The following is a 15730-nucleotide window of genomic DNA, read 5'->3' as shown; positions in this document are numbered from 1 at the left end:
CACACAGGAAGAAAGCCGAGCATCTCCTTCCACAGCGGAGCGGCAACTCTCCCGTTTCACTCACCCCTTCGAGGGCAGAGTTCTTGCTGGCAATTTCCTTGAATTCTGACAGGAACAACTGCCGCAGGCCCTCCATTTCCTGCTGGAACTTTGTCCTCTCCTCCTCTTTCCATCTCTCAAATTCCCTTCTTGCCTCCTCTTCTCTCTGGCGACTTTTCTCTGCTTCCTGCCAAGGAAACACAAACACCATGCAGGGGGCTGAGAAGAAAACTCCGTCCAGTGATTCAGACCCCCTTCCCCCTGGACCTTCTCTCTATGAAATGAGCCCTGACAATCTCGCTTCAGAGAGGCTGGCTGGTCTGCGAGCTTAGGTCTATCTGGACCCAAATTTTGTACTGGTTTAACACTAGCATTACCACTAAAGAGGAGCCTCCCCATTCACGCATGGACGTAGTGAGCACCAGGCATAGTTATGCCAGTGTACCTACAACCATACTAGTGCTTCTACAAGTATATAGCGCCCATTTATAAAAAGGGAAATAAGAACAACCCAGGAAACTACAGACCAGTTAGTTTAACTTCAGTGCCAGGGAAGATAATGGAGCAAGTAATTAAGGAAATCATCTGTAAACACTTGGAAGGTAGCAAGGTGACAGGGAACAGCCAGCATGGATTTGTAAAGAATAAATCAGGTCAAACCAATCTGATAGCTTTCTTTGATAGGATAACGAGTCTTGTGGCTAAGGGAGAAGTGGTGGATGTGGTATACCTAGACTTTAGTAAGGCGTTTGATATGGTCTCGCATGATATTCCTATCAATAAACTAGGCAAATACAACTTAGATGGGGCTACTATAAGGTGGGTGTATAACTGGCTGGATAACTGTACTCAGAGAGTAATTATTAATGGTTCACAATCCTGCCAGAAAGGTATAACAAGTGGGGTTCCGCAGAGGTCTGTTTTGGGACCGGCTCTGTTCAATATCTTCATCAACGATTTAGATATTGGCATAGAAAGTACGCTTATTGGCTGTGTCTACACTGGCACCCTTTTCCGGAAAAGGGATGCAGATTAGCCAAGTCAGAATTGCAAATGCAGCGGGGATTTAAATTTTCCCCGCTGCATTTGCATGAACATGGCTGCCGCTTTTTTCTGGCTCGGGGCTTTGCCGGAAAAAAGCGCCATTCTAGACAGGGATCTTTCGGAAAATAAACCCTTTTCTGAAAGGTCCCTTATTCCTGATTTTAAGAGGAATAAGGGACCTTTCAGAAAAGGCTTTATTTTCCGAAAGATCCCTGTCTAGAATGGCGCTTTTTTCCGGCAAAGCCCCGAGCCGGAAAAAAGCGGCAGCCATGTTCATACAAATGGAACGGGGAAAATTTAAATCCCCGCTGCATTTGCAATTCCGACTTGGCTAATCTGCATCCCTTTTCCGGAAAAGGGGTGCAGCGTAGACACAGCCTATGTGTTTATCAGCAGGGCTATGAAGTTCACAAAAGGGGCATCCAGACCAGGTATTGATCTGTGTGTGAGATATGGCAGTAAAATGCTTCTGCATAGTGCTTAGTTGAGAAGTAAAAACAATTAAATTAATTAACCAATTAGATGAGGGCAGGCCAGGGGACCACTCCTGACCCTACCGGGTTGGAACGCTCCCTTTGCCATGGAGGTGTGTTTGCAGGGGGCTTTTCTGCAGTAAGGTTCAAGTCCAAACGCGAGAAGGGTTAATGCTCCAGCAGACAGGGTGCTGTGGATACAGTGCTGGGAATGGACATTCTGTTGGATCAGCGACTGGGCGAGGGGTCTCCTGAAATGCAGGGCTGGTTGCTGGTTGAGCAGCTGGTTGATGCAGGATGTAGCCCTTGGAAGTGCACCAAAGCAGTCTGTGCCCGACAAGCTTCACTCTTTCAATCAATCCAGGGAAACATAAACTTAAAGGCCAGCACTCAGTGGCTGCGTCTAGACTGGCATGATTTTGCGGAAATACTTTTAACAGAAAAGTTTTTCCGTTTAAAGTATTTCCGCAAAAACGCGTCAAGATTGGCAAGTGCCTTTGCGCAAAAGCATTCATGGCCACTCTAGACGCGATTTTCCAGGTGTCCCCCGATTTTGCGCAAGAAAGGCCCGATCGCCATTTGCGCAAAACAGTTCTCCTTGCCAGAAGATGTGGTGAAGACCAGGACTGTAACAGGGTTAAAAAAGAACTAGATAAATTCATGGAGGTTACGTCCATCAATGGCTATTAGCTAGGATGGGCAGGGATAGTGTCCCTAGCCTCTGTGTGTCTGGAAATGGACGATAGGAGAGAGATTGTGTGAGGATTCTCTGTTCTGTTCACTCCCTCTGGGGTACCTGGCATTGGCCACTGTCGACAGACAGGACACTGCGGCTGGATGGATCTTTGGTCTGACCCAGTCTGGCCGTTCTTATGTGATCATTTTGAATTATAATCCTGTGCTCCAAAGCACTTCCAACTCCTCCCAGCTTGGTATTGTCCTCAAACAATTACGTCCCCACCGTATAGAAGTTCTGTTTCCCTAGTTTGTTTATGAGGCAAGTGTGAATTACCCAGAATTCTGAGTGGGCTTGTACAGCTCATGCTGTCTCAGCATCACTGTTCTGGTACCCAAGCTAGCTGGATGAAACCGAACTCAGTCACCCCCTGTGATCACTGAGTAGACATACCTTCCCTCCACGAGACACGTGTGGAGCTGGCCTGGGGCTAAAGCCGGCACAACGTCAGTGAGGCTTTTTGACATTTTTATAGCAGCAAAAGCCCCAGTGTAGCCATAGTTACATGGGCAGAGAAGTCATTTGGCAGCAGGGGAGGACTAGCACAAGCAGGAGGGCTTGGAGATTTGACACTGACTGTATATACCTGTATAATGACCCCCGCAAGTCTCTCTGAATGCAGCCTAGGCCTGCTTTTATATGACAGTTTGTTTTTTAAAGGGCAGTTACTATTAGGATATACCAACAATTTGGTGACTGTCAAGCAGTTTTGTCTTTCATTGCAGATTTTCTGTGAACAATTTTAAAAGAAATTCAACTTTTTCTTGATGTTGGAAACTTTTTGCTGAGATTTTCATTTTGTTTCCAATCAAAGTGAAATAAATGTTCTCCAACCCCCTTCCCACCGCGGTTTCCCCCCAGACCATTGGAAATACTTTTTTGGTGTCCATACCTGAACCCTGAGCTGAGTCTCAGCCTCTCTCTCAATTTCCAGCTGGGCATGGGTCTCTTTCAGCTTCATCCTTAGTTCTTGAATCTCATCCTCCATATGCTCCACCTGTTTCTTCTTCTGTCTCTCTGCGAAAGCCATTCAAACCGAGGATGCATGAGTGATGGCCGGAATGGCCTGATGCTTCCACTGTGATTTATCTGGGGCATTTAGGATCGGATCCCATTTTCATTAAAGCCCATGGCAAAGCGCTCCCTGACTTTAAAGCTGACTCATTTGCCCCAGAAGAGGGGCTCAGTTTTCTCTGTTTGCACTTGTTCAAATGGGTAACAAAATTAAAAACACCAAGCAGTTGGGGTGGGGGTGGGGTGTTGGGATTTTTTGTTTTTGTTTTATTTTTTGTTTGTTCTTTTTCTTTTTGCTTTTCACTACAGGTTGTATTAAAATAGAATTCTTGGGAAAGTGACTTAAGGATCTCACACCTGTATGGAGGAGCTATGTGTGACAACACTGCCCTCTGCTGGACAGAATAAATATCACAGCAGCTGGAGAGCCAGCCTTTAGCTGAGCTCAGCTTGCATTTTTTGTTGTGATTTCTGTCCTCCACTTGTTTCTGGGAAGTGGAACAGGTGACTACGGTGTCTGTTTTGCAGAGAGACAGTTCTCACGTCTTGTATCAGCCAAGCTGAAGCATCAGAATTCTGGCCTTGCTAAGTGACTAAATAGATCCCTAGATAAAGCTTTACAAAGGAGATCAGTGGCAGCATCTCCATTTTACAAACAGGGAAACTGAGGCATAGAAGGGGCAGTGACTTGCCCAAGGTCATCCAGCAGCATGTACCAGAACCTCAATCCACTGTGTCCATTGTTCTAGCCAGTAGACCACCCTGCCTCTCTTCTATCTATCTATCTATCTATCTATCTATCTATCTATCTATCTATCTATCTATCTATCTATCTATCTATCTATCTATCTATCCCCATCCACTCTCTCTCTCTCTCTCTCTCTCTCTCTATCTGTCTGTCTGGGTCTAAAGGTGTTTTCCAAGCTGTTGTTTCTCATTTGAAATGCTCGTGCTGCATCGCTGATTTGGGATGTTCAGCAGCGCAGATGGTATATTTCAAACCTGGTGGTGTAATGTTATCCACATAGATCCGTTTCTATCAACTGAAATATGAGGTTTGATTTTCAGCAGGGCTGAGTATTATAGCTGTTGCTCTCACTTTCCCTCATGTAGCCCCTGGTCTTTTTGGCAGCACCCACTCTAGGTCCCAGCCCTGGATCTGTCACCTCTACTGTGGGGGGAGAAACATATGTAGACTAGATGCTGAGTGGCAATCCGCTGGAATCACCCTAGCAGCTCCCCACCCATGAAGGCCATCCCCTGCAGCGGGGAGGTCCGACCAAAACCCTTTCAAAAAGAAGCTGAAGGAGAAAAACTCAGCCCCTTACTCACCCGCGTCACTGGCCTCAATGTGTCTGCGCTGAACGTGGGCTTGGAGGTAGGAGTAGTTCATGAAGGCCTTGTCACACAGCTGACACTGAGGAAGCGAAGGAGTGAAAGGGGTCAGAGCCTCACCGTGGCGTGTTCGCCCCATCCCATCCAATCCAGACAAGACGGCTTCATTCTGCTAGCTGAAACCAGAGAACCCGACATGCTTGGAGATCTGACTCAGGACCTTATCACAGCGCGACTGTCAGGAGCAGCTTCACTTGGAAGCCAAAAAAGAACCTGCCATAGGGTTGGATAAAAGAGGGCAATCCAAGGAGAAAAGTCAGAGGTCGCTCAGGCTTCCTGGGAAAACTTAGGGCTGCAGACAAGCAAAATGAATCAATATTAGCCACACAGTCCCAAGGGGCAAAAAGAAAAGGCTTTTGTAAAGATAGCCAGGCTAAAAGAAGCACGGGGAAGAAAGCAGGCCCATTAACAAAAGAGGAGGAGCATGAATTAAGGTTTCAGCTGGGGTACTGCAATTGAAAGCGAAAACTGTCCTGCTGGAGAAGACTCCGATGGTCCGGAATCTGATGGTCCAGCACTCCTGATGGTCCAGCACCATCAGGAACCCGAAGTGCTCCAGGCAGCCGGACCATTGGAGCTGCTCTGCCCCCGGCTTCCCCGATTCAGCCGCTGCTAAAACTGACCAGCGGCTGACTCCAGGAAGCCAGAGGCAGAGCTGCTTTGCCCCGGCTTCCTGGAATCAGCCGCTGGTCAGTTTCAGCAGCAGCTGACTTGGGTACACCTGGGACAGAGCAGCTGGGGTGCTGCCGGGTTGGTCCCGCAGCACCGAGGTGCGGCGCTGCAGGACCAACCCTGCAGCGCCCCAGCTGCTCTGTCCCAGGCATCCTGATTCAGCTGCTGTTGAAACTGACCAGAGCAACTCTGCCTCAGGCTTCCTTGAGTCAGCCACTGATCAGTATCAGCAGCGGCTGACTTGGGGACACCGGGGGCAAAGCAGCTATGGGGCTGCCAAGAACGTAAGCGCACATCGCACGCACGGTGGAGTCAGGCCGGATCAGGGCCTAACGGGGAAGTTTTCTCTCTAGTGCAGGGTCTAGGGCACAGCAGCAGGGGACATAAGAATGGCCAGACTGGGTCAGTCCATCCAGCCCAGTACCCTGTCTGCCAACAGTGGCCAATGCCAGATGCCCAAGAGGGAGGGCACGCAACAGGGAATCCTCACATGACCCCTCCCCTGTCACCCACCTCCAGAGAAACAGAGGCTAGGGACACCATTCCTACCCATCCTGGTCAATAGCCATTGGTGGACCTAACCTCCATGAATCTATCTAGAACTTTTTTGAACCTTGTTAAGTCCTAGTTTTCACCTCATCCTCTGGCGAGGAGTTCCACAGGTTGACTGTGCGCCGAGTGAAGAAAAACTTCCTTTTGTTTGTTTTAAACCTGCTGCCGATTCATTTCATTTGGTGACTCCTAGTTCTTATATTGTGGGAATAAGTACATAACTTTTCCTTGTTCACTTTTTCAGTCATGATTTTATAGACCTCTGTCCTATCCCTCCTTAGTCTCTTTTTCTAAGCTGAAAAGTCCAAGTCTTTTTAATCTCTCATCTGGGACCCATTCCAAACCCCTCATCATTTTTATTGCCCTTTCCGTTGACCAAGTTGCCAGGGTTTCTGAGGTGAGTGGGGAAAAGGCTCCTTCCCCTCACTCCCCCCTTTCCCCAGAACAATCTAGGCTGGGAGGCTATTTTTGCCCTCTGCCTGGAGCTCACCTTGTGGTAGTTATTGGTCCCAGCCTGCAGGAGGAGTTGTTGGGTGGCAATCATCTTCTTCCGCCTCCGGCTCTCCTCCTTTACCCCCTTCAGCTCCTCCGCCTGCTTGTCCAGCTCCTGCCTGGTGCGCTTCAGCTCCTCCTGGGCCATCCGCAGATGCTCCTCCTGCAGCGCCACGCTGGCGCTCAGGTACTCCTGCGAGTGCAGCAAGTACTCGATGGTCAGCTGCGCCATCTTCAGGACCTTCAGGAGAACTGGGTCTATGGGCTGCTGGCAGTGCGGGCACTTTTCAGAGTCCAGGTTACAGAAGGTGACGCCGACAATGTTCTCCTGGAGCGTGGTCACGTCCAGCTCCCGGGCCACCCGCTCCACGTCAATGGCACTGAACCGCCTCCAGTCAACGCTGTCTCGGCGGGACTGGAATTTGAAGGCGGGAATTCCGCCAGCGTTGGCCAGCATGTTCCCAAAGACAACCCCGCTAGTAGGGTACGTCAGGGGGGTCGTATGCCCAGGCATAGCCAGCCACGGAGGTGTGAAGACAGGACAGTGCCAGGGGTAGAATGTATTTTGGAAGAAAGCCTGGAAAATAAGGAGGGAAAGGCCGGTAAGTTCATTTATTGTTCTTCATAAACCGATCTGCACTGAGTGTCCACATCGACCGTGTGCGGACACAGAGCCACCCTTCCTTTGCACACCTTCAAATCTCTATGATCCTATGGCTAAGTGCAACATTTGGTCAAATACTTTTGAGAACAAAAAAAATGGGTTTTTGAAATTTTCCAAAAAAATCTGGTTTTGTTGGAATATTTTGGATTTTTGTTTAAAAAGATCACCACCACTCAATCCTTTACTCATTTGGGTTTTCAATGACAAAAAACCAAATTATTTTGAGGGAAAATGTCATCTTTTTTGTAGTATTTTGTTGGTATTTGATAACTCTGTATAGATCTCATCAAGATACTGAAAATACACAGAGCCATGGTTTCTGCATATACGTGTACGCCTAAGACAGAGCATCTATATTTAAATCCTGCATACACACCTAAAGCGTATGCATGTATGTCCAGTGTGAAATCCAATAACGCATGACTACAACTACACTGTATACACACGTACATGTGTGTAGCAATGCACATACCCATCTAAATAGCCACAGTGAATAGCAGAGGCTATTAGAAAATGATTCTCACTGTGAGGAAGTGGTATCAGTAGATTTTGTTAAATTCTGCGGGGAAATACATGTCAGCTACTGGCATATTGAAGACCGAGCAAAAATCAACAGATGGTAAATATGCTGAAGCACACTTTTCAGCTTTTAGTAGTTTAAAGTAGAAACTTTAAAAAGAAACCCATCCTTTTTGACTTACTAGTGCTTAAATGATCTGTCTCTCTTTCTCCCACACACAGTTCTGACTGCTTTTAAAAACCACGGCTGTGTCTACACTGGCCACTTATTCCGGAAAAGCAGCCGCTTTTCCGGAATAACTTGCCAGCTGTCTACACTGGCCGCTTGCTTTTCCGGAAAAGCAATGACGATCTAATGTAAAATCGTCATTGTTTTTCCGGAAAAACTATGCTGCTCCTGTTTGGGTAAAAGTAGCTGATGTAGACACGCTTTTTCCGGAAATACTTATAACGGAAAACTGTTCCGTTTTAAGCATTTCCAGAAAAGGGTGCCAGTGTAGACGTAGCCCACATGTTAAACAGATTCATTGTATTTAAATATTGCAGCATGTTTTTATTTGCCATTCCTAGGCCAACACTTTTTGTATTACTCAGTTCTGACTTAAATCTGTCACTCGCTGACACCCGGTTTGGTCATGCTGTGTCCTAAAACTAGGGTTTCCAGATGGTTTCAACAAAAATATCGGACACACTTGAGATTATATCACAATCTACATTACATCTTATTTAGAAAATACTGGACATTTATATTTTCTCATTTATATTTTCTCAATTTGTTTCCCAAACAGAAAGCTCAAGTACTGGACTGTCCAGTTCAAAACCAGACACCTGGCAACACTACCTAAAACACAGACATACATATTAGAGCCGTTGAATAAGCAGGTTTAAAAGATAGTTTAAAAATCTGCAAATCTCTTTCTAGTTTCAAGGAATGTTTCTCATTAGCCTTGGCAGCTGGAAATTCTGAAAGCGGTTAAAATCCATAACCTGTAAAATGGAACAGCTGTTTAACTGGTAAAGTCAGGACCTCAGTTGCAGGAGTCTAAAATTCTGCGCTCAAAGTTTGCAGAGTGGGATGGGAACCCAGATGTTCTATAGTCCCCGGAGAAGATACTGAGAAAAGTTGCCATTAATAAAATGCTACATACCATGTTTTCAGATGGACCCTGTACACCAAGAGGACTGACAACAGAGAGTTGTGTGGAGCAACAGCATGTTACTAGGTGTGTCGTGCAATAGTAACAAAGACACCTAAGAAGGGCCAGTTGCAGGCTTACACGGCAGCCGGTCTGAGATTGGCAGGTAGTTGAAATGAATCGGCATCCCATTTGGAGTTGTTGGAGGGTCAGGGGCACTCCGTGATTACGGTCATTGACGGCCGTGAGGTGGGGGCGCTGATCACGCCTTCCGCCCAGGTTGCCAGCTGCCACAGCCAACCTCGGGCCACTCCTGTGGAGGGTGCAGTGTGGGTGCGTGTCTCCAACACGACGGGGCCAGGAAACGGGGTGAGAGCTGATATAGCTGGGGCCCTATCACCAAGGCTGAGCTCTCTCAGATTTTCCTGAACTGCTGTCCAGCTTAACTCCCAGGCTATGTCTCGACTGCGAGCTTCTTTCGGAAGAAGCTTTTCCAGAAGAGATCTTCCGGAAAAGCATCTTTCGAAAGAGAGCGTCCACCCAGCAAAAGCGCAACAAAAAAGCGATCAGATTTTTCAAATGTTAGTGTCCACATTGATTGGACACTATCTCGCACTGAAGTTCTGATTACTGTGGCCCGAGTGGCCACCATGGCACCTGTGCTTTTTCCTGGTGGCCTCTTCTTTTGAAAAACCCCCTCTTCCCCATCCACACGTGCCTTTTTCCGAAAGAGCTCTTTCAGAAAAAGGCTTCTTTCTCCTCGAATGAGGTTTACCGTCGTCAGAAAAACCCCTCTGTTCTTTCGACTTTCTGTTGAAAGAACACAACTGCAGTGCAGATGTAAGTGTAGTTTTTCTGGAAAAAAGGCTGTTTTTCCGGAAAAACTCTGCAGTGTACACATACCCCCAGGGACAGACAAGGAGGCCCTTGTTCACAGATTATTGCACCCTGACATAGAGACTCGTGGGCCAGCCTCTGCTGGTGTAAATCCACATTGGCTTGTCGACTTCAAAGGTGAGGGTTCACGCCAGTGTTTTTCTCCTGTGCTGGGCCCAAGGGAGTAAAACAGGGGGGACACGAGGCAACAGGAGGGAGCCCGGCGGAGAGAACTCAGCCTGAGTTCTTCGCACCCAGAGCCTCACGAAGCACAATCTGACTCTCACCTACACCCATGGGACACAGAAGACCCCCATGTGGGTGTCCATGGCCCCTCACTGCACACGTCAGCCAGAGGAGAATTGGCTGGGCTGTGACTCACACTGAGATGTTTGTCCTGCATCCGAGGAACACAGGACATGCAAATCCGCTCCCCACTACGTTTGTCACAGGTGCCTCTCCCCAGCAGCTGGCCTGGGTCACACACGACTGACTACAATTTGCTTTTATGACCTAAACATGGGTAGGTTCGCTTCCTGCTTCGTCTCTTCTCTGGAGGGGAATTCAAACCCTGTAAAAGCCCATCCTTCCCAACCTCACACCCACACTCACTGGGACAGGGTTCGCTCCCGCGAGTAATACCCGGACGGACAGAGTCTCTGGCCTGCGGAAGAAATGTCCACTATTCATCTTTTATTTCTTTGCTTTGTGGTAGCATCCAGTTGAGATCAGAACCCTGATGTGACAGGTGCTGAGACAAGACAGGCACAAACTCCAGTTAGTCACAGCCAGTGAGCTGAGATTAACCACTCGGCTGCTGGCCGTTGTCTGTGTCCTGCAATGAAATGTCTGTTTCCCCATTGCTGTGACAAACTCCAAGGACCCCCGGGAGCGGGGCTGTCCTGCAATGTGACCTGCAATAGGATCTGGGGTGTGAATGCGGAGCCCTGCTCTGTGAAATCGAAACCAGCGGGGACGGCTTCTAGCCTGGGGTTACCAGTTCAGGTTGTTATGGTTACCTAGGGACTAACAGTGTGGAAAGCGCCCCATGCTGTTTACATATAGCAAAGGTAACAGCAGGGCTGCTGCAGAAATACAGCAATATAGAGAACACAATGCTGCAGTATATGGCATCTCTTTATAGCATGTCGGAGAGCATGACAGAGAGACTATAATCCTGCCGCAGAAGACGATGGGGAATCAGTTACCCCTGGACATACACAGCTCACTGTGTGGGTCAGGAGGTGTATTGCAGGGTACGACTGGCGGAGTTCCTTATGGGAACTTCGAAACTAAAGCATCATGAGCTGCCTTAGCCACTCCTAGGGGGCCAGTTCCCTATGACAAATCCTATATTCCTGCCATCCCAGTCAAAGTGGTTGGCTGGGGTGTTCTCTTCCACGAGGGAAACCCGCCCATGATGGAACTTTCCCAGTCCAGGGGTAGGCAAGAGGGATCAGGCAAGAGGAGAAAAGACCTGGTTGCTTATCTCTAAAAGTCCAGAAATACTGTTTTGCCCTTTGCTTGTTATAAAACCTGGGAAATTCCAGCCACAAACCCAGCATTCACAGAACATTCCTGGGGTGTCAAAGGCAAGCACACAAATGCTAAGAGTTGCCAGAACTGAGGTGGTCTATCTAACCTTAATGTAGCCCTGATGAGCACGGTGACATGGTCTTTCATTACATCATCATATACGAATAGGGACCGCATACTTCGGGCACTGCCTGACTTTTGCAACCTAACTAGTATTTTTAATATAGGCTTTGCAGTATGCTGTGTCACTAGATCTGTTGTATTGTGTGTTGTTGGTCAGCTCGGCTATTTGAAGCCCGCAGTGGCTTTGTCGTTTCGATGTAGTATTTATGTTGTGTACAACGCAAAAGACAACCCTCTCCTGCTGCACTGAGGGAGCAGTACTGATTTACATCAGCTGAGGATGTGGCCCTATACACTTAGTTTGCCTGTGCCCCAGGACTTGCCCTGCCATATCACAGCTGGAGAGGCGTGATTTTCTGCCTCAGCATGTAGGGCTAAGGAGAATGTCTCCTCTACTTCTCTGGAAGCTCCTCCCAGCTCTGGAACACAGATGAAAAGAAGCATCTAAGGCTGAGTCCAAATGTGGCTCCCCATCAAACTGCCTAACTACCAACTCAGCCTGACTCTGAGCGTCTCGAAGTTCCCTCATCCCTGGTGCACTTCCTGGGTATTGTCAGAGGGCTCATTAGGAACCACTAACGAGCTGCTCCATGACACTGGAAGCAGGTGTTGCTGTGCAACCTCACTAATATTAATAGTCTCATAGTGCTCCGTGGGAAAGGTCTTTAAGGAAGCAGCTTGAATAGGTGCCGGGCTGTACAGCCCAGAGCATGAGATTCCTTCCTGCAAGTGGGCCTCTGGGTGTCTGGGAACGCTCTGCCAGGCTGTCATTTTCTGCATGGGTGGCTTTTTGAAGCAAAAGTTCAACACAACTTTGTTTTGTAGAGTCAAACTCTATTTCCCATGGTATCTGGCTCTGCCAAGGGAGCCCCTGATTGGCCAATGTCCCAGCTGAGGACCCTGGGTGGCAGGAGCTGTCCCCACCCGAGAAGAGATCCTCAGCTGATGGGACAGGCACTGGTCATAGATTAGTAATAAAAGAAAAGGCCCTGACTTTTAGAAATGGAATGAGGAGTTTCCTTTGAACTTTGAGAAACAACCCTTCCCCACACCCATCTAGCCATTGTGAGAGACAGAATGGCTGAGAAATGCTGCCTCTCCTGTGTATTGTTCTGAAAAGAGGCTACCTGTAAATCTACAACTAGGTTTGGAAGTACTGGATTGTTATCAGCAAATGTTGGCAAACATTTCTAGGTGGTGCTTGGTCCTGCCTTGAGGGCAGGGGACTGGACTTGATGACCTCTGGAGGACCCTTCTTGTTCTCGTATTCCATGAATCTGTGATTTCCCTGTACACTTACAAACCAATAAACCATTTCAATAGATAATAATCAAAATATAGAGGAAGTCAAAGGAAGAAAAATAATGTTTGAGAACTTATTAGGGTCTGATTTAACAACATTTCTGCCATATATTGTATGGGGATGTTGACAGATCATTTTAATAGTTAGAAAACTCTAAATTTCTGAATCTCGATGTTCATTATAATTAAATATTGTTTTTTCCCCCTACTGTCTGACCCCCTCAATAATATCTAGGGTTATCAAGCAATTTAAAAAAATAATGATTAGTCATACAATTAAAAATTGTGATTGATAGTGTGATTAATTGCACTGTTAAATAATAACAGAATACCTTTGATTTAAATCATTTTGGATGTTTCCTACATTTTCAGAGAGTGCTCACTTTATTTTTTATTACAAATATTTGCACTGTAAAACTAAAAGAAATAGTATTTTTCAATTTCTCCCATTCTAAGCACTGTAATGCAATCTTTTGGCCATGAAAATTCAACCTACAAATGTAGAATTATGTACAAAAAGCTGCATTCAAAAATAAAACATTGTAAAACTTTAGAGGCTACAAGTCCACTCAGTCCTACATCTTGTTCAGTCAACTGTGCAAACAAGTTTTTTTACATTTGCAGGAGACAATGCTGCTTCCCTTTTATTTACAATGTCACCTGAAAGTGAGAACAGGTGCTCATATGGCTCTTTTGTAGCTGGCATTGCAAGATATTTACGTGCCAGATGCTCAAAGGATCCATGTGTCCTTTCATGCTTCAACCACCATTCCAGAGGAGATGTGTCCATGCGGAGACGGGTTCTGCTCAATAACAGTCCAAAGCAGTAGGGACTAATTCATGTTCATTTCACCATCTAAGTCGGATGCCACCTGCAAAAGGCTGATTTTCTTTTCTGAGGGTTCGGCTTCTGTAGTTTCCGTACCAAAGTGTTGTTCTTTTAAAATTTCTGACAGCATGCTCTACACCTTGTCCCTCTCAGATTTCAGAAGGCACTTTGGATTCTTAAACCTTGGCTCGAATGCTGCAGCTGTCACTAGAAATCTCACAAGGGTACCTCTTTGCATTTTGTCACATCGACAATGAGAGTGTTCTTAAGATGGACAGAACGTGCTGGGTCATCATCCAAAAATAAAAATAATATGCAATATAAGGCAGAATAAGAATCACACAATTCTCCCCTAAGAAGTTCAGTCGTGAATGTAAGCAACACAAGGTTATTAATGAGTGTCATCAGCATGCAAGACTGTCCTCTGGATTGGTGGCAGAAGCACGGACGGCATTCTATATTGCAGCTGAAAACAGTATATTTGAAAATGTCAAAAAATATCCAAAAATATTTTATACATTTCATCTGATTTTCTATTTTTAAGTATAATTAAAATGGAGGTTAATCGTCATTAAATTTTAACCCTAATTAATTTGAGTTGGTTGTGTGATTTAACGAGGATTAATTGGCATCCCTAATAGTTTACCAAGGAGCACAGTGGGGAGGCCAGTGATGTGCTGTGGAGTGGGACAAGGTGGGACAAAGCAGGAGCAGGAATAAAATAATCGAGGGGCAGGTTACTGGGGAGCTGAGACCTTACCCCTCCTCATCCTCATTTGTATCACCAAAGCACCTAGGAGACCCTGTTTTGGAACAGGGCACCACTGCATCAGGGGCTGCACAAACCCACCACAAACAGACAGACCCTGCGCTGGAGAATTTACAGCCCAAAGGATGGAGTATCCAGGCGCATGGAGCGCTCTGACCCTGTAAAGGGGGCAAGGGAGTGTTAACTGTGATGGATTAGTATCAGGGTTGGCCCACACACATTGCCTGGCCCTGGGGAATGGAAGTGAGCAGTGGGGTCAACTCCAGACCTCCAAACAGGCGAAGCCTCAGGAGGAGAAAGCAGGGCAAGGGTCAGCAAGCCGTCAGTGCCGCCTGGACTGTGCTGTGCGGGGCTCCAGTGCCGACTCAACAGGCCCGGGCCTCCTGTGCCCTTTAGCCACCCCATCAGTGGCCCTGATTCATTATCAAAACTCCCACAGCGTTGTGTCCTATCCCCTTCTCCCAAGTTACCTCAGGTTTCTAGGGATGTTCGGCCTGCTTTGCTGGCCTCTTCCACTCTTCGGAGGAACGCAGGCTGTGGGGAAGATGAACGCCTCCCAATTGCACAGAGCAGCCAGCAGCCTCTCCCCAACCCCTCCCCCAGTTTATGTGGAAATGCATCTCCTGGATAAACGCTCCCAACTGCCAGCAGCTGTTTTACAGTTGGGAGCTTTTATCCAGGAGACACTATGGCTACGTCTAGACTGGCATCATTTTCCGGAAATGCTTTTAACGGAAAAGTTAAAACATTTTCGGAAAAGTGCGTCTAGATTGGCAGGACACTTTTCTGCAAAAGCACTTTTTGCGGAAAAGTGTCCGTGGCCAATCTAGACGCGCTTTTCCACAAAAAAGCCCCGATGGCCATTTTCGCGATCGGGACTTTTTTGTGGAAAACAGTACTATGCTGTCTGCACTGGCCCTTTTGCGCAAAAGTTTTTCGGAAAAAGACTTTTGCCCGAACGGGAGCAGCATAGTATTTCCGCAAAAACACTGACAATCTTACATGAGATCGTCAGTGCTTTTGTGAAAATTCAGGCAGCCAGTGTAGACAGCTGGCAAGTTTTTCCGGAAAAGCGGCTGCTTTTCTGGAAAAAGTGGCCCGTCTAGACACAGCCATTGAGAGGGCTTGGCTCTCAATTCTCAGCCCCTGCTCCAGGGCTTCCTCCTGGCCGGCACTGGACTGGTTTGACCATTTTCAATGGATTTGCCAGTTGCCTGTTAAATAATTTGATCTGCTGGTTTGTCCTGGGGCTGGAGATTTGCATCGTTCTCACTGGCGCTGGGGCAGGACGGGAAAGTGTCTGTGCAGCGAGAGGCAGGTTCCTGCGCCCGCGGGCTCAGCAGGACCAGACCCAGCCTGTTGCATTCACAGCAGCTGTCTGCCCGGCAGCGCCCAGGCATGCGGGTGGGAGTCGGGGGAGGGAGGCACCCGGAGGTGCCCCCCTCCCGTCCCCAGTGTGTCTGGGCGGGGGCTGTGGATTCACCGGGGGGGGGGGAGGGGGTGTTGCAGGGGGCTGTGGATTCACCGGGGGGGGGGAGGGGGTGTTGCAGGGGGCTGTG

General features: G+C 47.5%; 1 protein-coding gene across 4 annotated transcripts in view; it reads right to left on the bottom strand.

The window, feature by feature from the left end:
• The window catches only part of DZIP1L (DAZ interacting zinc finger protein 1 like), a 130486-nt gene that overhangs the window by 18751 nt on the left and 96005 nt on the right, over positions 1-15730 (bottom strand). For 2 of the 4 annotated variants that reach the window (XM_075937303.1, XM_075937301.1), the window contains exons 2-5: positions 6416-6994; positions 4639-4723; positions 3185-3309; positions 65-226 (exon numbers count right to left, since the gene is read on the bottom strand). In XM_075937303.1, the coding sequence (XP_075793418.1) occupies positions 65-226; positions 3185-3309; positions 4639-4723; positions 6416-6931 (888 nt within the window). In that variant the 5' untranslated portion in view covers positions 6932-6994. Of the gene's footprint in view, positions 1-64; positions 227-3184; positions 3310-4638; positions 4818-6415; positions 6995-14641; positions 14706-15730 lie in introns of those variants that run through there. The other 2 variants (XM_075937302.1, XM_075937304.1) reach the window with 2 other exon arrangements.

This window comes from Pelodiscus sinensis, chromosome 10, assembly GCF_049634645.1.
Source record: "Pelodiscus sinensis isolate JC-2024 chromosome 10, ASM4963464v1, whole genome shotgun sequence".
In the NCBI taxonomy this organism is placed as follows: domain Eukaryota; kingdom Metazoa; phylum Chordata; order Testudines; family Trionychidae; genus Pelodiscus; species Pelodiscus sinensis.
This window is presented reverse-complemented; position numbering and strand designations above follow the sequence as displayed.